Below are 26912 nucleotides of genomic sequence, written 5' to 3'. Positions count from 1 at the left end.
TTATAACTTCAATCATACGTGAAATTAAGATGGTCCATATACTTGAAGAGTATATAAAAGGAAGTTTTAATAATCTTAATGATATAAAATCAAATTCAAATGATAATAAACTCGATCAAAGACTAAAAGATGATGATAAGAAGCATATGTTAAATATTAAATATGAAATAACTCAACAAATATGCACTAAAACAATTAAAAAATTATATATGTTTTTTTTCTTTTGCTATTTTTATTAGTACTCATATTATCATCTACTTTTTAGGCTAGCATAATACATATAATGATTTTATTTTATTTTTGATACTTGTTTATTTATCATACTAATAATTTTTATAATAATTAATCTTTTTAAAATATAAATTATGTAGTTATGTAATTACAATTTATACTACCAAATATGACATAAGGAATTTCAATGCAATTACACTTTGTCAACCAAACACGTTAAAGAAATTACAATTCATTGTAATTACAATCTCATTCAATTACTCTATTCTACCCAAAGATACCCTATATGTTTATGTTATAAGAACAATGCAAGGCTGCAGGAGAGCAACCAGCTTTTGCATTGCTGTACTACAAAATAAACTTTGGACCCGATAGATCTATGAACCAACCATTGCAATAACTCCACGGAAGAGCTTCCAGTTCTGAACCAATAAGCTAATGTTAGTATGGGGATGGCTGCTCCTTGCACTCTGGCCATGCTCAGTTCAAGGATATCAGTACATTGAATGCGGATGCGGCTCTCCAATCCCCAACTTTTTTCCTCAACTTTTTCTCAAAACTTACAAAGTTTCAGGCTCACTTCTCTCATCTTTGTAGCCTGATGCCTTTCCACTTCTTCCAATTAAATATGGCTCCGGTGAGGAGCTGTTGGCTTGTGTTTCAAGACCATGATAAGATCGTGTAACGAAAAATTCAGCTCCCGATTTAGCTATTCCTTTGACAAGAGAATCAGGGTCTCGGTCACGCAATTGCAGAGCCTTCTCGGTTACATTAGCTAAGGCAAGAGTGCCATCATTATCTCCATCTCCATTCTCTGTATAACATTACATTCCCACCAATGTGAAACCACGTAGAAAGGCATTGCTTAATAACTCATCCAAGCAGAATATTATCAATAAAACAGTTACCATGAAAGCAATAATAGAGTTCTACAGGTGAAACTGGTGCACCCATTATTTTATATACAAAAATGAAACACTCAAAGCATTATGCAGACAATATTTTCAGCATAACTTTCAGAAAATAAGAGTAGAAATCTGAATACCACCAATAATGGAAAGTGGGGGATATGTACCTTGGAGTTCAAAATCTTCAACATATCCGCCTTTAAGGAACGAAAACCGTGCTTCTTCAGGTTGCTTACTTACCTCCAATTGAGATGAATTGATTAAATCTCGAAATTCCATTATATATGTTCCCGTCCACTGGCTTCCTCTAAAGAATGTAATTTCCAAATCAAATATCCAAAATGGAAGCATAAATATACCAGAGATTTTATGTACAAGCACTTATATATGTCAACAGAGCATTTGTCCTACAAAGTTCTCAAGTTATATGCTTTACCACTTCGACAGCATATCTCCCCTCAAATATACTTTATTTTTGCATATCATTTGAATTTGTAGAATACAAACACAAAAAACATCATCTTTCCATGAGAAATTTCACAAAATCGACAAATATACAATAAACAAAGAACAAATTAACAATTTAGAACAATCCATGTAGGTTAGACACTCAGGATGCGAGTTCCAACAATAGCAAAAACTTTTGTAAAGCAAACATCTTTATTCATCGCCTCTTACTATCTTTAATATTACATCTTTCTTCAAGTTAGAAAAATAGAAAGTCCGGGACAGAATAAAAATATGCAATTGGCCAGTCTCCTCAGTTTCACAAAGCATGCAATCCTTCAATTTTAATATGTTCACTAAGAGAGAGGTATTTCATTAAACTGGCAATTGCATAAGCATTCATATGGCCAACCCAGTTACACCATAAAGCATAGTTAAGTTGAACTGAGAAAAGAAAAAACGATATATATATGACTAAACATGTAGATAGATGCTGAAAGGATTTGGGAATAGGGGACAAGCACAGAGAGGACAGTCAAGACAGATTAGAGAAAGTTAAGTTTATTCTCGATCAAATAAAACATAAAATGAGAATAGTTAATGGGTCATTCACCTGCTGAAAGCTAGCATGGCTTCAAATGGAGTAATAACAGGTGCTAAGAACTCTTTGCTATCCAAAAGTGCAGTTTGCGCACATGAGACGTAGATGAAAACATCACACTGCAAAAATGTAATATTTTTTAGATTAACCACAAAGTCTTTGCCTTCCTAACATAGAGACTATCTACAAGCATGTCTAAGAGGTTACTTCAGGAAAATTAGCAAGTTTGGCAGGGTTCGGTCTTCCCATGACAAGAGTGTAGGCCTTTTTCCCAGCAAGCATGATCAGTTCCTTCATCTGACGAATCATGTGAAGGTAGCCAGCTGCACAAAAGTTACCACCTTATTTAGTACACTTTGATGCATGTAGAAAGTTCCAAGAAAATATAAAACCTTAGATGAGCCTTAATAAAATAAAAATTCTTAAGAACATCTCCAACAAATGCACAATAAAAAATAACAGAACTATGGATTTAGGGCAGTATACACATCTAATGTAAACAAAAGTAAGCATTACTTCTGGACCAATATATTAAACATGTTTGGATGAAGAGTTATATGCACGTGGATACTAAAAAACAACACTATTAACATGGTCAAAATGATTTAAAAAAGGTAACCATGTAAACCCAACAAAGACACTTCACATCCATAATCCAATTCCTAAAAATAACAATTACGAGGAAAGGAGTGTCCTCTGCATAACTTTTAAGTTTAGGAAAACCACCATGAAAACTTACCCACACCAAGAGTTCCTACTAAAATCCCAACCATATTAGCATCTTTTGCTCTCTCCACTAGATAATATCTGCAAGAAACGGCAGTCACATAGTGCAAAACAAGTAACACAATACCGTATTGATAAGGGTGTTGCTGACTTGGGAAGAGAAACAGCAAAACTTTGAGAAGTGGTAAGGAAAGTAGTGAGCAGAAGCATGAAAAGTTGAAATGCATACCTACGCTTAAGGATCCTTTTCTGTTGTGAAACATCTGTCACTAATTGATCCTCTGTTGCATCATATCTGACTAAAAACAAACATCAAAATTTAAACAAATAGCTTCCCGATAAGATAAAATTGTCATATTCTTCTATCATTGTTAAATGTGTACTGTACATGGATCACTAGAAGAAGCTAATTTTCCAAAATCATCACATGAAAAATCATTTTCAGACTAGATGAAATACTGTTTCCTTAATCAAAATGTCTGAGAAAGTCTAGCAGGAGCATAGAAGAAAGTATATCAATGCATGGTAACAAAATAGAAGGAAATCAACATATGATTGCATGCAAAGTGGGAGTCTATCATTTAAGTGGCTTGATGCAGAGGAGGAATGTATTTCTTAATTACGAAAAGTTATGCCAACTTACCAAGCAGAAAGCTAGCAAAAAGGTAAATTCATGTCCATAGATGCAAACAAGAAGTAAAATGTCCTTTCTCTGTGGTGTACGTACTCATATAGCTTCAGTAATGAATGCATCAGTAATTACTATATTCAAAGATGGGAGTATCTGGGGAAACATGGCAACATGTCTACCTATCTCACAGCCATTAAATGTCAGCACAACATTGGAAAAAGCTGAATTGTCAGGCCCAATCCATAAAAGCAAGTAATCTTCCATTCTCCGTCCTTCTAGTAGATCCCATATCAAGCCTCCTAGACTACACCTAGTACCAGTTGCCGCACCTAAACTGTTAACAGATGAACAGCTGCCCAAATATCCAAGTTCGTCGGACTTCCTATGATCTTCTAATGGATTAATAATGGAACACATAATATCAGCAAAAATGAGCTCCAATTTGGTCTTAGGCATAGCTTCCACCATTGCCTCTTTGATATGTGATATCGCATGTGCATACTCTAACCCATAAAGAACCTGCAATACCCAAAAACAAGATAGGAATTCTGAGAATTGAGAAAGAGAAAAATCACCATAGGAAAAACATAATGAATCCTTTCCTCAAATATCTTTTAAGTGATCCATAAGAAAAAAAAATGATGATTATGTCACGGTGCAAATATTTGGCATTTAGATAATATTTCCTTCTCATCTTGAAATATGTTGCTTGCATACAATGAAGAAGACCTCTCACAAATAAGGCAGAGAAAAATGAAACATCAGGAAAGAGAAACATAAGCAGAGAAAGACCATTATGACTCTTTTTTAGTACTTTTCTAAGTAATACATAACAATCAACTTTGAGCATTTGACATTTCCTTCCATCTTAAGATAATGTTGCCAGCTTACTCAAAATAAAAAAACAAGTCGCCTGCGCATTATGAAGAGAACCTTTCATGAGATTTGAGAAAAATGAAATCTCCGAAGGCCCCGAGTATGAAGTGGCATTGACAAAAATAAATCAGTTGATTCAAACGAAATACTTAAATAGCAAAACTAAAAAGTCTATATGCTTCTTATCTGCCTTGAAATCCATACATATAACAATGTTTCCGTGACAAGTAAATTGCAGCTAGAAAGTGATGCTTGTAAGAGGGTCAAATCAGATTGCTCTTCCAGATGCTAGATTTGAAAAATCACTTGATTTGAAATGAAGGGGCTTCTTGTTTTCAGCTATCTACTTTATGAAAATAAAAGTATTTTGCTATGCTAATTGCAGCAGCTGGAATTGGGCTCCATTTAAGGATCAAAATTTATTTTCATTTTCTAAAACAATAGCTAAGCCTTTTCCTGCTACAAAAGTCCAGGCATATGAATCAGATTGAAAAATGCTTTATTCAAACCATCAATGCGCTCAGTAATAGTGAGGTCCGTTTTCATAGTTTCAGCTAGTCCTCTTTGGTCTCTTCCTCTCCCTTGCTTGACATTAGTGTCCTCCATTAATTGATATCTTCTCACAGAAGCATTTATAGGTTCCTAAACATATTTCAATAATTGGGTCTCCAATGAATGTGATCCTGACCATTTACCATGCCCCCATTCCTAATGTTACTTATATTTTTCTCATTTTAGATCCGTATTCCAAAGAGAGAATCCAAGGCAAATTGGAAATAAAAACAAAAGACTCCAAAAATATATCTCATATCATCAACTGAGACACATCTACATATGCAACTACGTGAGCTACAAGTTAAAAGTACAGAAGAAATATTTATTAGTTTTAACAAAAGCTATCTATGATTTTTTATCACAATATAAAATGGCTTAAAATTGACAAGCAGAAATTCTACATTACTTATCATACCACAATAGGTTTGCCATTGGTCCCAAAGTAACTTGATAACTTCTCGACACAAAGAGGTATGCTGATTGAAGCCTTTCCAAAGACACAGAATGCAGGAAGAGTTGAGGTTCTGCAACAAAAAGTAGTTTTTGATATAAAAACATATTTAGTACAACACAAAGTTTACGGGAAAAAATTTTGAACCATTTCTAAAGTCACAATTCTTCAAACTGAACCATCACAGGAGAAACCCTTAAAGCATAGAAACCAAGAGAAATAAGCTAAGTTCAAAATCCCATTAGCCAATCCCAAAAACTGAATCATAAACCATAATAACAGCTAACTCTTGCAACAATCACTAGCACCCTTGACTTATAACCATCTTCAAGAAACATAAAAAATCCAACTGGTGTAACTCTTAGAATAAACTCCTCCAAGAATCCCATGATTTGAAAACAAAGCATCCTGTGGATAAGTTCTGTTCCCATAGAGCTACACAGTTTGTTTTACATGAAAAAAAAAAATTAACCACAAGGTCCTGATTGGAAAAAAAGAAATCACAGGATGTTATGTGGGGAAAGCTGTGACCACAAATGGTGAAGCAGTGTAGCTGAAGTATAAGCTGATGCTTGATCATTTTCTTATGAGCAGAAACTAAAAGGTCGAGATAATTTAAGCTCCACCATATTAACAGGTATCAAGAAGAAAAGATCTTTCTAGACTCATATTCTTGAGTTTTGGTACCCCAAAACCTTCTCCAAAACTAATTTTTTTGCAAGACTGAGGATTTAAGTATTCATCAATCAGCTTTAGCTTCTCCTTAGAAGTGGTCTAAACTCTAAAGTTTCACTTCACCACATCATCAAAAATCTTTATTACCAAGAATTTAAACCCTTATCACTTTTTCCAACTCTAGACAATTAAAACTCATTACATAAAATATTACAAGTCTTTCCTAGGTCCAAGTAGAGGAGGGTTGTCATTAGTAACTTAATAGTCGGTGCAAAGCTTCGTTGAATCAGAATATAAGTAAAAAAAATACACAATAATTTCAGTGCTATCAGTTTGGACTCAAAATCACATCAGGCATTGTAATTTAATGGCACAACTAAGTGACATAAAATTGCGAAAGAGAATTGGAGTGCTGCTGACATGACGCAGCATTTATACTTAATTCTGATACATCACTCACATGTAAACCAGAAATGATTAAAAAGTGTTTTGCACATGAAACCAGTTGTTCCAAGAAAGTGAAAGCTAAAGAAAAGGTTAAAGAACATTGCATTAGACCTCAATTAACATGACACTAAATGAAGAAACTAATTAATAAAGTATAAGATTTTCAGGATTTAACACAAGAAATTTGGCTTAATACCACATATTTAAGATATAACAAGGATACTGCAAAAACCAAAACATTCTTAAGCAATAAACAGAGGAAAAAGAAGTCCATTCCAACATAAATGTTCGAAAAATCAAATCATCAATAAAGACCCAGAATTGATTAGACTACATCTCTGCTTCCTATAAAGACAAAGACAAAAATAAGTTTTTTTTTTAAAGGTACTTACGGGCTGAGACAGGTATGGCCATAATGTATAACGCAATCAGCACCGATATGAGAAGCTCCCACTTCATCAACACAACAACTCCCAAATGTTGTGTCTGCCATTACGAATAACCCGACTTTATTACCAGACCCAAGCTTGTTTCTTAGACAAGTAACGACTTTTGTTGAATGTTTCAACAAGTCATCTGGGAACTGGAACCCAAAGCCAAAATCTTCATTAAACAGATGAAACAAATAAAGAGAAAAGGATGGCAACGGCCAGAAAAAAATATATATGTAAATATCTGATTACTACCTGCAGAGCAACTCTTGTGAAGTTCCTATTTAGAATGAACTCTGCTGTGCGGCTGATTTCGAAGTTCAATTCCAAGTCCATGGCTGCTGGCTGACTAGCTCGCCTCCGGGTGCGGCTCCTGGAAGAAGAAGACGAAAGTGAGGGAAAAATTGAGCCTTGGGCTGGGTCCTGTAATGGCATAAATGGCCTGTCCAACAACTTTTATTAAATTATATTTTTTTAAGAAAAATTATTTATATTTATCAAAACAATAAAAAAAATTTAGAATTTAAAATAAATAAATAAAATCATGACTCAATGTTTCGTATCTTAAATCTCTACATTGAATAGTTATTTCAAAATATTATTATCAAGCTAAATTTTTTAAAAATTTTAATAATTAATTAACATGCATAATAGCTTGAAAAAACGTGCTTACTTCAATTAAAATAACATAATATTTTAAAATATATTATTATCTTTATACACATTTTGTATAATTTAGTGGAATATTAGCATATTTAATAATTGTTTGAAAAGTTATAATGAAAAATGAATTTTAAACGTGTATAAAAGTGAAATTCAATTTTATTAAGTTTTAGATTATTATTTGATTTTTCTTTTAATTCCAATACCAAGGCTAAGAAATATTAATTGTAGAAATAAAATACCCTGTATGAAATAATTATTTTATTTTATTTTTTATTATAGAGATTAATTATAGGGTTTACCATATGGAAAAGCATTATTTAATACCATGTACTTTTACTTACCATGTACTTTCAGTTTAGGAATATGATTTTAATGACAAATTATGAGTAATTATTTGACACATACATGGTGACAAAATTTATATCTAATCTTTAAATTTATTTTTCTAAAATAAGATAGTTTTGACTATTTTAAGCTCAGCATTTAATTAATTAAAATTTGCTGTTTTGATGGGTAAATGAGACCTAAACTGTTATTAAATGTACATCGAAGATTTAAAATTAATTAATAAATATAAAGTGAGACAGAAAACTTGTGAGTAACTATTGTATACCTCACAACGTTGGGGATTTCTATAATTAATTAAAATAAAATTTTAATTATTCTTAATAATGGTCAATTAAAATACCTTTCAAAAATTGTGAATTAAAATATTATTTTACATCTTTAATATTTTATGAAAATAATTTTAAATTAAAACAGAATACATCAACAAATATGAGATAACTTGATATTGAAAATACGATGGAATAGAATTAAAACATGACACACTATTTAATGTGCGGTCAACCAGTCAATATAATTCAAAACAAAATAATATGTATACATTACTATGTAAATTATATAAATAGTTCTTGAAAAGTACCAAATTATGTCAAGAAATAAATATAGAGATAAATTCTTAAATTTGAGCGAGTATATGGACAAACAGCTAAAATTTGACCATTATTTTATAACTAAAAAAGTAAAGAGGTCAAAATTAAAATTGCACCTCATCTTATAATGGAGAGAAAACAACAAAACACGTAACAAATTATGTTACAAATTAAATATAAAGATTAAATCTCAAATTTGATTAAAACTAAAATTTAACCTTCTATAAATTAAAAGAGTAAAGTGATCTTACTTGCAATTGAACCATTATTTTATAATGTAAAAAGCGGCACACGTGTTCTGTGTGGGAATGCCCTAAGGTCTTCGTTTCATATTTAGTTTATAGATATCCATACGTTATATCTAAAAATAGAGTCCAAACCGTTCTCCTAAGGGCTAAAACTGAAATTACACCACCATTTTAAAATCTAAGGACTACGGTTTGAACCATAGCGGTCACATCGTTCTAATGCAAAACCGGAACAACCACTATCCTTTTCCGCACCGGTACTGGCCGGTGCATAAATAATATTAAAACTTCATGAAAATGATAAAGGCATCCAAATTTCAACATCCGTAGCAAAGTGAAGCGGAAAAAGACAGCGGTGGTAGACATTACCATCTCTAGTTTCATGTTACTCGAAACAACTGCTATCTTGTAATCCAGTGATATGACTTCCAACTCAAAAAAGTTTGAACCGAGTTTCACTTGATCACGAAAAATATGACCATTCCAAGTATTCTTCGCTCGATTCATTTAGAATTCTTTTTCTCTTTCCTAGATTCAAGTAAACGGAATAGCTAAAAGAAAAAGGTACTGAAATATAAAAAGCCGGAAGCATTACAGCAAATAGGTTTTCCAGCTGCTTTATCCTTATAATACTTATAGCATTAGCGGTCTACCATTTCATTTACACAACTGAAAGCTGGAATTCTTGCAAACTCTGACAATTCTTTTTTATTAACTACAAGTCTTAACTGTTTAAGAAAGGATGGAAAGGGATCAATTAACTTCAGTTATGATGCATAACCCCACCTTCCCAAACTACTGTGAAAACCACTTCTCTAAAAACCCCCCTTTTACCCACTTTTCTCCGAAGCCTTACCCAAGGACGTGAAGTTCAATCTGCAATTCACAATGGAAATATATAAACCTCAATTGTGCCATTTCAAAACAACTAATCTGATCCTCGTGCCTTTTAGAGTTGTAGTTTTTACCATACTAAGTCATTGAAATTACCTTATTAGCGGCTTCTTCTGGACCACAGGTGCAACAGGGATTGATGTCATTGCAGTAAGTTCCGCAGGCTGTACGTGAATAGTGATAGTCAGAATCAATCAGTCCTTAGTAGTAAGAACAAACATCGATATTTGATCTTGTGTACATTCTGAGAATTGCAAAGAGATAAAGCAACATTTACATGGAACAAAAATGTTTTATAGGTATGGAGCTTAGTGAAGCTTCTCTTGGTTGAACCAGTTCCATTCACAAGCTTATTATTTACAATTGCACATTTTCAAAACTAGTCAACCCATTGTTCCAAGCGGAAAAGGGAAGCCTACTTCAATTTCCTAGCTAAATGGGCATCTTGCTTTGTATAACAGCATTAAAACAATCTTTTGTGCAACCGTTTACCCTATCTCCAGGCTTTGTTTGTGCCCCAGGTTTTATTATCACAAAGGGAAGAAAATTTTTGTTTTCAGGCACAATGGTGCACTTTCTAACAGAAAACCATAAAAATTTAAGCCAATCATACAGAGAACTTCCCCCCAAAAACAAGCAGCAGGGCTCAAGTCAAAGCAAAAGAATCATAATGGGGATATCTAGCAATTTAATGAAAGCAAGAATTCATAGAGCTACTAGAAAAATAGAAATTAGTAAATAATTGAGAAGGGGTAGCACAAAAACCTCTAACTCCTCTATACTCCCGCTAGCATGTAAACTGATGGAAGGACCAGCTCCATTGCTTGAAATTATCGGTGCAGCTCCTGCTGCATCTGACACTGGAGCCTGCAGAGGGCCATTGTTAGTGTTCCCCACAGATACAACCCGGTTCCTAAATTCTAAATCATCTTCAAGCTCTTCAGGTTCCTCTGGAAAAGCTTGGTGGGAGACATATGGACCAGACATTATCTGCTCAATAGCCAACTTCTCTGCCTCTTTAGAGCTTGATGCATCAGCGGTCACATGCAAACCCGTATGTGGAGGAATACATCTAAGTGATCCATCAACCTCACTGTTGAGGGAAGAAAGTTCATCTGTACTTGAAGTTTTTGAGCCATTTGTCATATTGCTCTCATCTTTTCCCCTTGTTGGTTCAACCAATCCTGTTGCATCTACATTGTCACCCTTCAAGGAACAAGGACTCACAGTACCGCCAGGACTACCCGCCTGAACTTCTGCACTAGAAGAAGGCACAGCAGTGATATATTTGCTGTTTTTCAATTGAGTATCTGCACTGTCATCTGCCCTCTTCCTCTTCTTTCCATCAACCTGTCCATCTGCAGCTCCTTTAACTTCACCAGGCTTGTCTGAACCAGCATGACCAGAAACTTTTGCATCTGATGCCCTCCTACTATCCCAGGTTGCTTTAGATGGACGGGAAGGACGGACACCACCAGGAAATACAAAGCTAGGTATGCTCCTACGTTTTACATGAGATACACGGATTTCCATTCCAGGCTTCCACAAAGTGTACGTATTAACAGAGTGTTTAAACTCCTCGACAGTTAACCTTATATCAAATTGTTCGCCTTCATTTACTGGAACTCCTAGTTTGCGTTGCAAGCCCATAAAGTAACTGCAATGGAAGGGCCTAGAATTGTCTTGAAAATCGCCAGGATGTGGGTGGCATTGAAGCATGTTATATGTGTGCCTTTCAATCTAGATTTAAAAATAAAAAATTGAAAAGGATTACGATAGACTAGAAGCATAAAAAAGACAAAGAACAGGTAGGGTACCAAAAACCACTTCAGAATTTTATAAGAGGTGAGTTGTTTGATTTTCAAGAGGGTATAAATAGAACTCTAGTCATGCCTTCTCTTGTACAAAAAAGAAAACTACTTTCACCTTCAATGTGAGTTGACGGAGACGGGACTCAACCCAGCCTTTCCAATTTCTTAAATCATCATCATTTTCGGCAGAGATATCTATTTGTAGATAATTCTTGTATGCTTCGAAGAAGGCATAAGCCTCAAAAAGGGCATCCCAGTCAGCTTTGTTTGCCTCCATAGCCTGCAAGCACTAAAAAAAGTCAACAACAAATTCAAAGTGCAAAATCAATATGAGAACTATAGAAATTATTAAAAAGGTATGAAGAAATCAAACAGCAAACAAGTTTTATAGTCCTTTTGGAATTAAGAATTGGACAGTGAAGGATTTTCAGTTCAGCTCCAAATGAATTATTAGTTGGGAAGTCCAAAACAACATGGACTTAAATCTGAGCCAAATCTGTATCTGATTTTAGAAGCTCAAATATTTGAAACTCCAAATAATGTCTTTAATTATGTACCCCCAAAAAGCTTCTTGGCTTGGAATTGGAGAAATCCAGCCAATCAAAACTGTTCCCCCTAGTTCAGACCTAAGCCATTAAAACAACAGATTTGTTTTAAGATACTGGGTTTCGCTAACTTATACAAATAAGGGGTCCAAATCCAAGTTTTAGTTGCCCAACAAAACTTTAAAATCCATGATTAAGATGATTGAGGTCTTCATTAAAAATTCGCTAATGCGATCGGTTATCTTACACTTACATTGATGTACTTTATCAACAACCATGAGTATTCAAAAACTAAATTCTAAAGAGTCAACAACATTATGAATCCACCTAGAAACTGCTTTGAAATTCAAACAACTTCGGACATTGGGTACCAAACCCAACAGTGAGCTGAAATGAAAATAAAATATTACTGAGGTAAACTCATAGTTCTTATAAATGCAACAAAGCTTTTGATATTGCCTTTTCTAAATCATTTGTCTAAGAATTGATCTCAGCTGAGATTTTTCTTATCTAAGATCAATAAGCATTTTTAGATCTAAGATCAATATCAATTATTTAATGCTAACACTTTTCTTAATTTTTTCATTTCAGTATTTATTGAATCTTGACTTTCCCTCATTTTCTTATCTCTATTCTCTCTCCCCCCTCCTTTGCCCCCCCTTCCACACCAATATCTTCTCTTATTACAGCCTGGTATCCATATACATAGCCCATACTCTCCAACATGGCCCCCAAACTCAAAACCTCAACAATTTCTTTCCACTTGAAACAAACTTCACTCTCTTTTCTCTCCTTAGTCTCTCCCTCACCACTTGGTTCAATGAAAATGCTCCAAAATAGATTTGTGCAAGTTTTTCGTTTGATTTTGGGGTTTATTGGAAAAATAATACACTACTTCGTGGGAGTTGATTTCATACTAATAAAAGCAAAACAACAAATAGGCAAGAAGAGATTTGACATGAACCATAATATCATACCTCACAAATTTCACTACCCCTCTGAAATTCATCTGTCATGATTCGCAAAGTACTTGATGACACATTGTAACTAGAGTTCATAGAAGGATAAGCAGGAGTAATTATAGGCATCAAATGATATCTATCTTTAGGATTTTTTCGGGGATCCCAAACTTGAAGACCAAGAGATCCTTCCTTGATTGCACAAAGCATGACAGGGTTTGGCCAACGCCACTGGGTATACACCCTAAAAAATCGAGAAACTAACATATTGGGCAAAGCATTAGGGTATAGCTGACATATGCGAGCAACAAGCAAAGCCCAGTTTATACCACCAAGAAAACCAGCAACCTGCCAAATTAAAAAAAAAAAAGATTACTTTTTTATCAAGGTAAGAATAAAAGGATCTAGAGGATAATCTGACCAATAAGAGAAGCATCTTATACATTAGAATAAACACCACGACGTTTTGCCCAAAATCTCATGCATCTCAAAGTTGTACGGAAATTCTGCAGATCAAGTAGCAGAACATAATCAAAGTCAAGAATCTCTGGAGGAAAAAAACATATGTAGTGCACACTATATAAAGTGGTAGCCACAACCTGAATATTTGGAACCAACCGTAAAATTTGGTCAGTGACTCTGCAACCATTAAGACTACGAACTGTCTGGTCATCTGTATTTTGTAATATAGAATCTTGCGAAATATCCAAGTCCTGCACCAGAAATCAACACAAGCTATGAGAATTTTCAGATGCAATGAAGAAGAGAGAGAGGTACAATATAATGAATTTTAAGTGACAAGATTGCTATGCAAAGAATTAATACACAAAACATCATCACTCCATAGGCCATAGCCAAAGCTGAGTAAAAACCACCTGTTCTCCCTCAGAATACCTCTAAGGGCACAGCTCTAATGATCGTCATTAAACATCATGCAAATTTTAACGTGGTTGCAATCTAATATTCTAATTTGTTATTTTCATTGCATACAATGTAAATTACCGACCATGAGCACCTCCTTATGATAGAATTTGTTTAATAAAATACATAATGGAAGTAGACCTGAGGTTTTGTTTGGATTCATTACAACAACCAAACCGGCAAGCCAAAGCAGCCTCTAAACTACAAGGTGAACTAATCACATTCCTCTATGACCAGTTAAACCATTTCTATTTTAATTATAATAATTCCTACTCTCACTATACATGAAAAGGAAAGCAAGCAAAGGAACCTAGAAAAATGCATGTGGAGAAGCAAATATAATGGGGACTAGGAAGTGGAAACAACTTCTAATGCTTCATAAAGATTTGGCTGTCATCATTCACAAAATAAAATACTAATATAATTCATGTAGTAGATTCCACTCCCACAACCAATCTAACACTGCCTCCACAAAGTGAACCCCCAAATTCCTCAAACTAAAAACTCCAGCAGAAATAGAATAATAACAAGCTTCATCACATAGATAAATCTTCTTCTAAATCTCGAATGGCAAATTAACTTTAAAGAAAACCCCTTGCAATAAATGAAAACAGTACAGTGTATGTGATATTAAAGACAGAGACAGGATAAACCAGTGCATACTTCAGGAATAACCCAAAGTGAGAGTTTTGCATAAAGAAGATCTATGGAAACTCCTTTGAATTTGAATTTCATGATCGGGACATGAGCATCAGGCACAGGGTGCAATTCCGACACTTCAGGCATCTCTGATAGCATCTTGTGTAGTTCACCAAAGAAATCCTCCTACATCCAAACATGTACAAGCATTTTTGGTGTCAATTAAAACTTCCTGATTGAAAAAAATACTGAAGAAAATAAGCAGAGAAAGATATGGTCGCACTTCTCGTGTCGCATGTCTAGGTCCCACACAAAGGGTATCTATATCTGCACCAGGACCATGTACCTGTTTACAGAAAAACAAAGACAAAGGAAAGCATGACAACCTAGAACTCCAAAGTCAAAGCAAGAGTAAGAGAAACCACGTATTTGAAGGTATTATTATGAAGTCTGCAGAACTACGAAACTCAAAGCAGTATAGACATTAATTAATAGAAAACTATATACTCCAATGACCAGATAAAGAAGATCAAACTCTAGACACAGATTTGTCTCCTTTCTTAAAATGGGAAACAAGAAACCAAATATAAATGCCTTGTTCCAGTCAGATTGGAGCTATTTGAGTAAACCAAGAAAACATCACAGCACGTTCAATATCTGACCAAATTAGAACATAGAACTACTATGCAGGCATGTCTAAGATTACAAGTACGCACTGGAATAAAATAAAACCCTAAACAGAGTAGTTGAAATTGCACAAAGAAGAAGCATGAATAGTTCTTCCACTAAACCCTGTGCTGTTTCATAAATGAATGAGATAGCAGAGCAAGCAAGTATCCTGCATAAAGTAATTCTAGCCAATAAACTTAGTCACAAGCTGAAAGAGCCGGTTCAAGACAATGGTCAAGTTGTGCATAAACCACCAGGTATTGCTAAGATAGATGCATCAGCTACGAATATATAACCAAATATGACAAGCTTCACTTTGCAGAAATTCAGAACAAACATGCAAGCTCGCATCAATAGCCGCTTGAAGACATAACTCAGTTCTGTGTTTGTCCACCATCTCATAATCAGCTAATAAAAGTGTACATCCATTACAAAACTTTATAATAAATTCATTAAACCCTAATGCTAAACTTTATAATAAATTCATTAAACCCTAATGCTTTGCCCTTTATAACTTACAGGACTGCAACTCAAATGAAATTTAGAGATAAATACAAATAAGCCAAGACAAGTAAGAAATCAGCCATACCCCTAGCCGATAAGAACCAAAAGTGAATATCTTAGCATTTGCTTCTTGAACCAATTGCTCATTCAAACCTTTAGCACGGCTAATTGCCTTAACCCAATTCTTCACAATCTGTTTAAGTTAACATCAACAACAAGTTCATCATCACCAATCACTATAACCCGAAAACATAAACCCACACTCAAAGAATCAAGCAAGAAATAGTAAGTACTATTACCAAGTCATTCTACTTCAAATTCTTAAGAGACAGACAAATAAGGACTACAAACCAACCTGATCAAGCCTCCCCAATACTTCCTCTCGACTAACAGCCTCCTCTTGACTCTCGTACAATCCCACATTTTGCAAATACTGGAAGTTAAAAATTCCAAAGAACCAAATTTCAGTATAGTCTCAAACACTAAACAACATACAGCAGTGGAAGTGCAGTTAAAAAGAAACCTTCTCAAGCTCTCGGGTTTTGATCACATCATATTCAGTCGGTCCTCCCAACGAAATAGGTTCCGTGATGCCTAACCTTTGCCCACTGTTTCCAGTTCCCAATCCAGGACTCCCCATTTTCTTTATTTTTTTATAATTTTTTTCTCTTTTTTTTTTTTTCCCTCTCACTCAGTCTCACTTTTTTCTTTTCCTTTCTGGCAACAAAATGAGAATTAATCAAAATTTTATTGATAATATTTTTACACAGATTTTTTTTTGTTTTCCTTTCCTTCCTAAGTTATATAAAAACAAAAAAAAAATAATAAATGCAGCGGTAAGAATCAAATTATTGCTGATTGTAGAGTATTAGGGAGGATACAGCCAAAATTGAAACTGAAATTACAGAATAAAAAGCTAATCCTTCTTTTTCCTTATAATAAGACTATAAAGGAAAGATTACAACACCAAAATTAGGGGCTCCGATTGGAAACCTACTCAAACCCTAAAACAGGCACAAAACCCAAAAACAAAATACAACTAGAAATCCTAACTCGCGAGAACTTCAGGGTCTCCGGCTTGTGTTGCTGACTCTGCCGATGGTTATGTTAACGTTGTTGTTCTTCGTCTGCGATGACGACCGAAGGAAATATTCAATAAAAAAACCCCCCAAAAGCCTCCAATAGAAAATGTAAAGGAACCCTGAAAAACAAATTTTAAAAAATCAGAGAAAAATTGGATCAAGAATAGGGAATTTTTCGAGACTCTAGACAGGAGACAGAGAGTTTACAGGGGTTTCGTGATTGTTGTGGAAAAACTTTTAATTCCTTAATAGTATATTATTTTCTTTTTATTGAAGAGAGGAAAGAGAAGTACCCCTTCTTGGGCTTTACTTTATCTTCTGCTTTTTTCTCGTCCCAAACAGCTAGCTGATTATGGTCGTTGCTGGCGGCGAATAAATTGAGGGGCAAAATAGAGAAATAATAATCAAATTTTGAGTAGATAAATAAGGATCATTTGTTAGGGTTTCTTCACTTCAATATAATAAATATCTTATTATTCTTGGTGCTTATTTTTCATATAATTTTGATTTTTTTAAATATTAATTAGAAATTTAATATTTTTATTTAAAATTATCAATATGATTATTGTAAATTTTGTGTTTAAAATTTTGATATATTACATTCTCATAACAGCAATAAATATGTAAGTGATTTTTATTTTGTTAAATTGTATGTTGACTTCATAAACACCTTTTTACGTGTTTAATCCTTAAAAAAATTATGCATTAATTTATATGACTTCTATAAACAATTTAATTTTAAAAGAATGACCCATAATCCAAATTCTCATCGATCGCTTCGCATATAGATAATACATGTTAAGTTTGGCATAAAATAAAAATTTGTAACTATTAATTTTATGTGAAAAACTTTCAACGATTAAATTAGATATATGTTAATATAGATAATATTTTAGATTGGTATAATAGATATATTGAAATCATCTAAATTTTTACTTGTATGATAAGTACAAATATCTTAATAAATTTAATATTTAGATTGTTAAAATATTAACCGTATAAAAGGTTATGGATTTGTTAAAATCACTTAAGTTTTATACCGGTGTAACTGGATTATTTTTCTGTATATATAAATATATATACCACATGGATAATGTAACTTTCGGCCCCTTAACTTGGTAAGTAGATCCACAATGGCAATTGAACTTTTTTTTATCCACTTTAACCCTTGAACTTGAAAATCTTTATTCATTTAAACCCATTTAATTAATGACCGTAAAAAATGGGGATAATATAACTTTTAACCCTTAAACTTGACAAGTAGGTCCACATTAGCCCCTAAATTGACAAGTAGGTTCATTTTGGTACATGTATTTGGTTCACTTGAACTTGACAAGTAGGTCCACATTAGCCCCTAAATTGACAAGTAGGTTCATTTTGGTACATGTATTTGGTTCACTTGAACTTGACAATCAGGTCCACTTTAATCACTGAACTTGAAAAAAAAATTGATGATGTGGCACTTTTAGTTTGAAAAAAAAACCCTAGATGATGATGTGGTACAACATTAGAGTGTCACATTTCAATGTTTTAACAATCAAATCAATGGTTAAACAAGTTAGACCGCCAGTTTTCAATCCAACCAGTTCGATCAATTTGACTATCGAGCCACCAATAATTAAATAAATAATTAAAAAATATAAAAAGTAAACATATAACTAGTTTTACTTGACTTTTTAGATTTATTGACTATTTATTTAATTATTGTTGGTTCGACGGTCGAATCGATGATATAACCTTTCAACCATTGGTTTGGCTATTTAAACATTAAACACGACACTCTAAGATTGTACCCCATCGCCATTTACATTTTTATTTTTTAACTTTCAAGTGATGATATGTCACATATCAAACTTTCAAATTTTTCAAGTTCAGGGATCAAAATGGACCTAGTTGTAAAGTTCAAGCACCAAAATGGACAATAAAAAGTACATGACCAAAGTGAACCTACTTGCTAAGTTCAGGGGCCAATGAGATGCGGAACCCCGGATCTAGACACAAGAGAAACACAAATTAGAAATAAAAACGATAATAAATAAAATTAGTTAAATAATAATAATAATAAAAGGATAGATTTGCCATATGGAACCCTTGGTTAACTTGCAACCAAAAACGCCAATGATTGAGCGGCTCCCTACGAAACATCTAGAAGAAGAACCTCTAGAAACACCGATGAACGGGAAAGAAATTTGAATATTTGTAACTCCGAAATACCCTCGAAAGTAACAAACTCCAAACTAAATAGCAAGAGAAGAATCACTCTACTCTAAAAAATTTGCCTCACACAAATTTGGAAGAAAACAAATACTCTCTTTTTTATCCTCTCCAATGTGTAGAAAGCAAGCCTATTTATAGGCAAATTACAAGAGTAATTGAATACTAATAAAACTCTTTCAAGAGTAATTGAATCATAATAAAACTCTTTAAAATTATCTAAGAAAATAAAATAAATAATAACCTAACCAATAAAATTACTTAACTCATAAGTGATGTGTCCCAACCAATGATAATTAAGTAAATAATAATAATAATAAGATACATAAAAGATTAATCCACCAATTTATGGGCTTTCACTATTCCAAGATTAGTCCAGTGAATTGCATTCCCGTATTTGTCAACGTCACGAACATGATGACTTAAATTTGTTGCAACAAAGTCTTGGACAAAAGCATTCATCTTTGATTTTAATTGTCGTGCCTTACTTCGAGTGATTGGACCACAAGGAAAAACAACCTCTTGAGTGTCACCTCTTTGGCTCGTATCACAATGTGGATCTACTTGCTAAGTTCAGGGGCCAAAGTGGACCTATTTGCCAAGTTCAAGGGGCGAAAGTTACATTATATCTATTTTTTCACAACTGTTAATAGAATGGGCTTAAATGAACAACGAAGCTTAAGTTAAGGGGTCAAAGTGGACCAAAAAAAAAGTTCAAGGGGCAAAAGTTATATTATCCCTGTTTTTTTCAGGGTCATTAACAAAATGGGCTTAAAGGAATAACAAATTTCAAGTTAATGAGTCAAGGTGGATAAAAGAAATTCATCGGCCAATGTGTACCTACTTACCAAGTTTAAGGATCAAAAGTTACATTATCCCTATATTATATTATTAGGTTTCGGCTAAATTAAGAAACAAATCATGTTTGTATTACAATTATTATAATTCCCACATTACATCATACACATATATATATTAATTATATTACAATGTTTCTAAGTTTCTAATATGTTTAGACTATAAAATTTTGACACGCACAAGTAAATAAAGTAAGCATTTGTAGAGAGGAAAATCCCAAAATATACCCTCTACCTTTTAAATGTATTTTTAATAGTGTTTTGGAAGTTATATTTTTATAATTAGTTTTTCAATAACTTACAATTTCACATAATAGATCATGTAAATTTTAAAACCATTTAAAATAAATATTTTAAAATTTATCATTATTTTTACAAATTAAATACACCATTAATTTTGAAATAGACATTTAAAATATAAATAATGTTACAATAACTTTTAGTTGTCGTAATATTTACATTTAATTTGTTGGAAAATCATGTTTGGAAAATGCAACGGAAAATAAATTTAGGGAAGAACTAAAGTTTTAAAAATAATTTTCAAAACATGAATTTGGTTGTAATATCTAAAGTAATAAACACTTAATCAAAATTGTACATTTTCTATTCGTCTAGGACGAATGCTTCGACCGAATAATCTTTTCTGTTATCCACAAATTCACGTCTATCTAGTGTGAGTTTGCTTCGAATTAAAAAAAAATTCATATAAATTACTAGTGGGTAAGTTCACAATTTCTCTAAACTTTTAGATTAAGTTATAAATAAGAAAATATATCTCTAAAAATTTTCTGAAATAATTTCTTCAAAAAATTTTCTCTTACAATTTTCTATTGAATTTAAGTGTATGTGAAATAATGACTCAATCCTCTCTTTATATAGGAAGAGTTTAAAGAGTTCAACTATGATTAAACTTAATCACTTTAATATTAAATTTAATCTAAATATTTATAAATATTAGATTAATTTTAATATTAAATATTATTAAATTAATAGAATATTTATCTACAATATAAACATTAAATTTAATTTAATATAAAATACTATTAAGATAAATATTAAATTAAAATAAATGTTAAATTTATTAAAATATTATTATTTTTGAAATAGTTAATTTGAAATTAAAGTTCTAGTATGAGTGTAATTCTTTCACTGCTCAACCACCAAATAATCATCGCCGCTGCAAACCATTTGCCGACCATTGGAATGCTGTCGTTGCAACTGCCAGCACCTCAAGCTGGTTCAATTTCTGTCGATTCAATCTGGGCTATTTATCGGTTGGACCATCGGGCTGATTTTACATTCCAGGCCCGATTTGACCATTTTTGAGTCTTGGTCTCAATTTTGGGCTCCCGAGCTCAATTTACGACATCATGTCCAATTTTCAAGTTCAATTACCCATTTGACCAATTGTCTTACTTGAAAATTAATTTCCAAAAATATCATATTAGTTTTAATTAAATTGATTAATTTAATTTTACTTGAGTAAAATTAATTTTCCCAAAAATCACTTAGATTTTTCAATAAAATTCTTTAATCAAAATTTATAGTTGAATACTTTTTTAAGATCGCCCAATTTAATTTCACATTGAATAATTTGACTCGATTAAATTATTTTCAAATTTGTAGAATTTTTTCGATTCAAATGCAATCCAATCAAGTTTTTATTTAGCTAGTGGATGGATAAATCGAAAATATACAATAAGGCTTCAGTAATTGCAATTATACCTAGAAGCATTGTTCTAATAATTCGTAATTACTTAATAACGGAGTCAGTCCACAATAAGTATCATAATTGAAAACTCCTTACAGTATACTCTTTACAAAAGTAATTCATCTAATTGTTTTGTCCAATGACCTCGCCATGTGTATGTCACCCTCATATGATATTATTGATTCCTTCAAGTTAGATATGTTCACTCAATACATTCATATTTCATCTCATTGTCACCATCGTGTCTTCTTAATGATTAATATAATCACTATCAACAAATGATTGTGATAAATTGCTCTTTTGAGAACGATCAATCTAGGTCACATTCTATATTTATCAATTCACACAATGTCAATGAGATGATATCATTAACTATTTAATTGATTTATGAATTCCACTGTTACTAATAAAGTCATGTCATACACAAGTCATGAACCCAACATATTGGTTATCGGCTTGTTCATCTTTAGAGTATAAGCCTCCACTTATATCAAAGCACACGAGTTACACATACGCATGGTCAATGGCTAACTCAAGATTTAGGTAAATTACACCATGAATGTCACAAGTGAATTAATTCATAAACGAATTCAGAATTAATTCATCTTAGGTTCAGTCCAATGTATCATTTTGTCAATGAATACATCTATATCTCTACCCGTGGAATCAACTGCTCTAATAGCCAATACTAGTCATCTTCTCAAATGGAATTGTAGACGACATACTAATCATTCTCAATATTTGAATCAAATGCTCACTTTGATTATTTTACGGGACTATGGACTCGTTTACATTATCTATTGTAGTAAGTTGTCTTTCTCACAATGCAAACTTTTTTACAGTGCTACTTATCATCAATTTGAACTTAGACAATCAATGAGCTAATATTTGCTAGTCATAATTTCGCTATACATGCAAAATACGAAAGACATTACATAAAATGTGAAATTTATTTATTTATCGTTCAAATACATACAAACAATTACATAATTACTACAACGCACATTTTCTAACATAATTAACAATATTCTTTTATTAATTAATAATAAAATTAGTTTACAAATAATATATATAAATAGAATTTTATGCAATCTACTATTATAATATATTTTAAATTAATTTAAAATATTATTAAAGTTATATATTATTACGTTTTAATTTCATAACTAATGAAATTATATAAAATTTATGAAAAATTTTAAGAAATAACTAAATGTAAGGAAAATACATGGTATAATGCTAATAGAGGTTTTATACTTTACAAACAGGATCAAGAGGTTGACAAGTGTCCCATATGAGTATAGTAAAATATTAAAAAATAAGAATTAGTATTTGGTATATTGATAGTGTATATTTTTAATCCACAAGCAACATTAAAATTGACATGTGTCTATTTTTTAAAAATAATTTTTAATATTTTACTAAGAAAACTTGTCAACTTCCTAATCCGTGGAATATAAAAACTTTACTAACAAAGATATCAAGCTCAAAAATAAATATTTAAAAAAGAGACAAATGATAATTTTTTAGGCTACTTATAGAATAAGAAAATACACTATTAAAATATAAAATACTAATCCTTTAATTAATACATACAACTAAAATAACATAAAATAAGGTACGGAATGCATTTTAGGAAAATTTAATTTTGGACTAATTCTTTTGCCATGTGTCACCTGTAATGATCTTACATCTCAACATTTGTAGGTCTAGCTGTTCCAATCATCAACTTCGTACATATAATTTTATAGAAAATATTAGTTTTATCCCACAAATTTATCGTGTATATAAATCATTTTGAATATATTATTAATAAAATAAATAGATTTCTAGTTAAAAGGAAGCATACATTAGAGTAATAGCAGTTTGACTACGAAATTTAAATATTTAAATTAATTTGGAAAATGATTATACTAATTAAACAGTAGTAATAAAAGGAATATTGTGTTTTTATTTTAAACATTTTATATATAATGTTACTTTTTTCTTAAACAATTTTCAATTCCACGGAATTAAGGACTATTAAATTGATATAAATTTAAGAATAAAAACATGATATTATATTTCAACTTTTATCCTATTTTTCCTGAAATTTTGCACTTATTAATGTAAATCATTTATAGGGTAAATTATTAAAATAATCAATTTTATTTCCTTCAGATTATATTTTAGTCACTTATACTTGAAATATTACGTTTTAGTCACTTACGTTATCGTATTGTAATATTTTAGTCATTGAGCGTTAATTGTCATTAATTGTCGTTAATGATGTAATGATAAGCTAACATGGCACCTTAAATTATCATTTCAAACAAAAATTTTAGATTAAATTATACAATTATTCCCCATATTTTTTTATTTTGATTTAATTTTTTCTTTTATGTTCTTTGAATTTTTTTTCTCATTCTCTTCTCCTTCTCCCTCTGTTTTCCTCCATTCATTTCTTTTAACATAGCTTTTTATGTAGTAATCGGTGTGAGAGGAAGTCCGCCGCATGAAGAGTGATTTTATACGAACTTTAATATAATTACTTATATACTATATAGTATTCCAACTTTAAAAAAATATTTTTATTTTCAATTATTAAATTTGTGTTATTTATTAAATCACTTCAAAATAAATAAAAAAGTTAACAGATGTTAATTTTATATATGTGAAAATTCACATGTACGTCATGTAGTAACTAATTAAATTTTAAAATTAATATTTTTAAAATTTTTATATTAAAAATTTATTTAATTGTTAATATGATATTCATGTATATGTTATATCAATAAAATAATTTTTTATTATTTAAAATAATTTCACAAATAATATAAATTTAAGAAATAGAAAAAACGAAAATTAAATGGAACATAAAAATATATATTTTTTTGAAAGTTGGAGTGACAAGTAAATTAGTATGAAAATCTTGGGCAAGGCTTTGATTTGAATCATCAGTACAAAAAAGGCCCTTCACTTCAGTACACTTCCCCTCCCAGTTTTTAACATTTCCAGAACCCACTCTCTTCCTATATTTTTCCCTCGCATATTTTCTAGGGTTTTCCACCGATCCACCCTATCATTTCCCAATCCAACGCTTCCTCTTGAAATGGCTGCCGTGACTGCAGCTCAGCCGCGCTCTTCCAAGACCGAGTCCTACGTGGACAACAAGCGCAAAGAAGACATCCGCCATGCCAACATCAACGCTGCCCGAGCCGTGGCTGACGCCGTCCGAACCAGCTTAGGTCCCAAAGGTATGGACAAAATGATCTCAACCGCCAACGGCGAAGTCATCATAACCAACGACGGCGCCACCATTTTAAACAAGATGGAAGTTCTACAACCCGCCGCTAAAATGCTCGTCGATCTCTCCAAATCTCAGGACTCTGCCGCCGGTGACGGCACCACTACTGTCGTCGTCATTGCTGGTGCCCTCCTTAAGCAATGCCTCACCCTTCTCTCCAACGGTATCCACCCCACTGTTATATCCGATTCTCTCCACAAGGCTTCGATTAAAGCCGTCGATGTCCTCACCGCCATGGCCGTCCCTCTCGAGCTCTCCGATCGCGATTCGTTGATCAAATCCGCCAGTACTTCGTTGAACAGCAAGGTTGTTAGCCAATACTCAACACTTCTTGCCCCGCTTGCCGTTGATTCCGTTCTCTCTGTCGTTGATCCAGCAAAGCCGGATATGGTTGATTTAAGAGACATCAAGATTGTGAAAAAGCTAGGGGGGACCGTGGACGATACGCAGTTGGTTAAAGGGCTGGTCTTCGATAAGAAAGCAAGCCATGCAGCTGGAGGACCGACCAGAATGGAGAATGCAAAAATTGCGGTAATTCAGTTTCAGATTTCCCCTCCTAAAACTGATATTGAACAGAGTATTGTAGTTTCTGATTATACTCAAATGGATAGGATATTGAAAGAGGAAAGGAACTATATTTTGGGTATGATTAAGAAGATTAAAGCCACTGGTTGTAATGTTTTGTTGATCCAAAAGAGTATTCTGAGAGATGCAGTCACGGATTTATCATTGCATTATTTGGCCAAGGCTAAGATTATGGTTGTTAAGGATGTTGAGAGGGAAGATATTGAGTTTATTACCAAGACTTTGAATTGTTTGCCTATTGCTAATATTGAGCACTTTCGAGTGGAGAAGCTGGGGCATGCAGATCTTGTTGAGGAGGTTTCGCTCGGGGATGGAAAGATTGTTAAGGTTACTGGGATCAAGGATATGGGAAGAACCACAACTGTTTTAGTTAGGGGTTCGAATCAGTTGGTCCTCGACGAAGCTGAGAGGAGTTTACACGATGCCTTATGTGTGGTCAGGTGTTTAGTGAGTAAAAGGTTTTTGATTGCAGGTGGTGGTGCCCCGGAGATTGAATTGTCGAGGCAGCTTGGTGCTTGGTCTAAGGTGTTGCATGGTATGGAGGGGTATTGTGTTAGGTCTTTTGCTGAGGCACTTGAAGTTGTTCCTTATACGTTGGCTGAGAATGCGGGGTTGAACCCTATTGCTATTGTGACTGAGCTGAGGAATCGGCATGCTCAAGGGGAGATCAATGCTGGGATCAATGTGAGGAAGGGACAGATCACTAATATCTTGGAGGAGAATGTTGTGCAACCACTGCTTGTAAGCACAAGCGCAATTACACTGGCAACGGAGTGTGTGAGGATGATTTTGAAGATTGATGATATTGTTAATGTGAGGTAGTTTTCTGCATTGGATGATGAAATGTGGTATTGTTATCCAATTTAGTGCTTTTGTTTCAAATTTCTGAATTGGCTATTTACTGCCAAATATTTGCTTGCTTTGAAGATTGATGATGTGCTAAATGTCAGGTAGTTTTCTGCATTAGACGATGAAATGTGTTCTTGTTATCTGATTTAGTGCTTTTGTTTCCTTATTGTTTTGACTATGTTTTAAACTTCTGAATTGGCTATTTGCTGCCAAATATTTGCTTGCTTTCAACAAGGTCTTTTTCTTAGGTTTTGTTTGTCTACTCTTCATATGTTTGATCGGATTTCTTACCTTGAATGAGAATGGAGTGTTATCAAATTGATTTTGGTGCTTTCATTTTGCAATATGTTTTGATTAGAATGCGAGATGCCATGGGTTTATTTGTTTTAGTTGCAATGAATTGTGCTATTTGGAATAAGTAGAATGTAGACAAAGCCCAAATCAGGATTGTTTAGGCAAAAACCTTTTGGATCTTCAATCTACTGACGACATGTATGAATGGTGAAACCTAAAATATGTTAGTTTTTGTGTCGCGTCTCATTCTTCATTCTAGCACCT

General features: G+C 32.8%; 3 protein-coding genes across 5 annotated transcripts; 1 reads left to right on the top strand and 2 right to left on the bottom strand.

The window, feature by feature from the left end:
* Positions 1-371: 371 nt before the first annotated feature.
* LOC105800075 (uncharacterized) lies at positions 372-7400 on the bottom strand. Its single transcript, XM_012630972.2, has 10 exons — positions 7235-7400; positions 6941-7131; positions 5391-5499; positions 3724-4063; positions 3143-3212; positions 2927-2994; positions 2395-2510; positions 2200-2306; positions 1307-1446; positions 372-1045 (listed from the first exon to the last, which is right to left on the bottom strand). The coding sequence occupies exons 1-10, from the start codon at positions 7313-7315 to the stop codon at positions 792-794; spliced, it is 1476 nt and encodes a 491-aa protein (XP_012486426.2). The 5' UTR covers positions 7316-7400; the 3' UTR covers positions 372-791.
* Positions 7401-9380: 1980 nt separating this feature from the next.
* LOC105800074 (nuclear poly(A) polymerase 1) lies at positions 9381-17278 on the bottom strand. Of its 3 annotated transcripts, none has more exons than XM_012630969.2 (13): positions 17146-17278; positions 16294-16971; positions 16126-16203; positions 15856-15963; positions 14881-14943; positions 14622-14783; positions 13637-13750; positions 13481-13543; positions 13056-13385; positions 11649-11813; positions 10488-11462; positions 9819-9886; positions 9381-9704 (listed from the first exon to the last, which is right to left on the bottom strand). In XM_012630969.2, the coding sequence occupies exons 2-13, from the start codon at positions 16408-16410 to the stop codon at positions 9659-9661; spliced, it is 2289 nt and encodes a 762-aa protein (XP_012486423.1). In that variant the 5' UTR covers positions 16411-16971; positions 17146-17278; the 3' UTR covers positions 9381-9658. The 3 variants fall into 3 exon arrangements, with proteins under 3 accessions (XP_012486423.1, XP_012486422.1, XP_012486421.1); XM_012630968.2 differs by having other exon boundaries at positions 17060-17206; XM_012630967.2 differs by lacking the exon at positions 17146-17278 and having other exon boundaries at positions 16294-17136.
* A 7302-nt stretch (positions 17279-24580) lies between these two features.
* Positions 24581-26672, top strand: LOC105800072 (T-complex protein 1 subunit delta). The gene has a single exon (XM_012630966.2). The coding sequence runs from the start codon at positions 24726-24728 to the stop codon at positions 26325-26327; it is 1602 nt and encodes a 533-aa protein (XP_012486420.1). The 5' UTR covers positions 24581-24725; the 3' UTR covers positions 26328-26672.
* The last annotated feature ends 240 nt before the right edge of the window (positions 26673-26912 follow it).

Source organism: Gossypium raimondii, chromosome 9 (assembly GCF_025698545.1).
Source record: "Gossypium raimondii isolate GPD5lz chromosome 9, ASM2569854v1, whole genome shotgun sequence".
NCBI classification, from domain to species: Eukaryota; Viridiplantae; Streptophyta; class Magnoliopsida; order Malvales; family Malvaceae; genus Gossypium; species Gossypium raimondii.
Note: the sequence above shows the minus strand (reverse complement) of the source record. Positions and strands in the feature narration are given on the sequence as shown.

Excerpts from the sequence above, each read along its gene's own strand:
- LOC105800072 (XM_012630966.2), top strand. The coding sequence starts at position 24,726 with ATGGCTGCCGTGACTGCAGCTCAGCCGCGCTCTTCCAAGACCGAGTCC.
- LOC105800075 (XM_012630972.2), bottom strand. The coding sequence starts at position 7,315 with ATGGACTTGGAATTGAACTTCGAAATCAGCCGCACAGCAGAGTTCATT. Across the intron at positions 4,064-5,390 it reads CCAATGGCAAACCTATTGTG|GTTCTTTATGGGTTAGAGTA; the intron begins GTATGATAAGTA and ends TGGGTATTGCAG. Across the intron at positions 3,213-3,723 it reads ATTTAATGGCTGTGAGATAG|TCAGATATGATGCAACAGAG; the intron begins GTAGACATGTTG and ends GTTTGTTTTTAG.
- LOC105800074 (XM_012630969.2), bottom strand. The coding sequence starts at position 16,410 with ATGGGGAGTCCTGGATTGGGAACTGGAAACAGTGGGCAAAGGTTAGGC. Across the intron at positions 14,944-15,855 it reads TTGGTTCTTATCGGCTAGGG|GTACATGGTCCTGGTGCAGA; the intron begins GTATGGCTGATT and ends TTCTGTAAACAG. Across the intron at positions 13,386-13,480 it reads GTCGTGGTGTTTATTCTAAT|GTTGCTGGTTTTCTTGGTGG; the intron begins GTATAAGATGCT and ends TTAATTTGGCAG.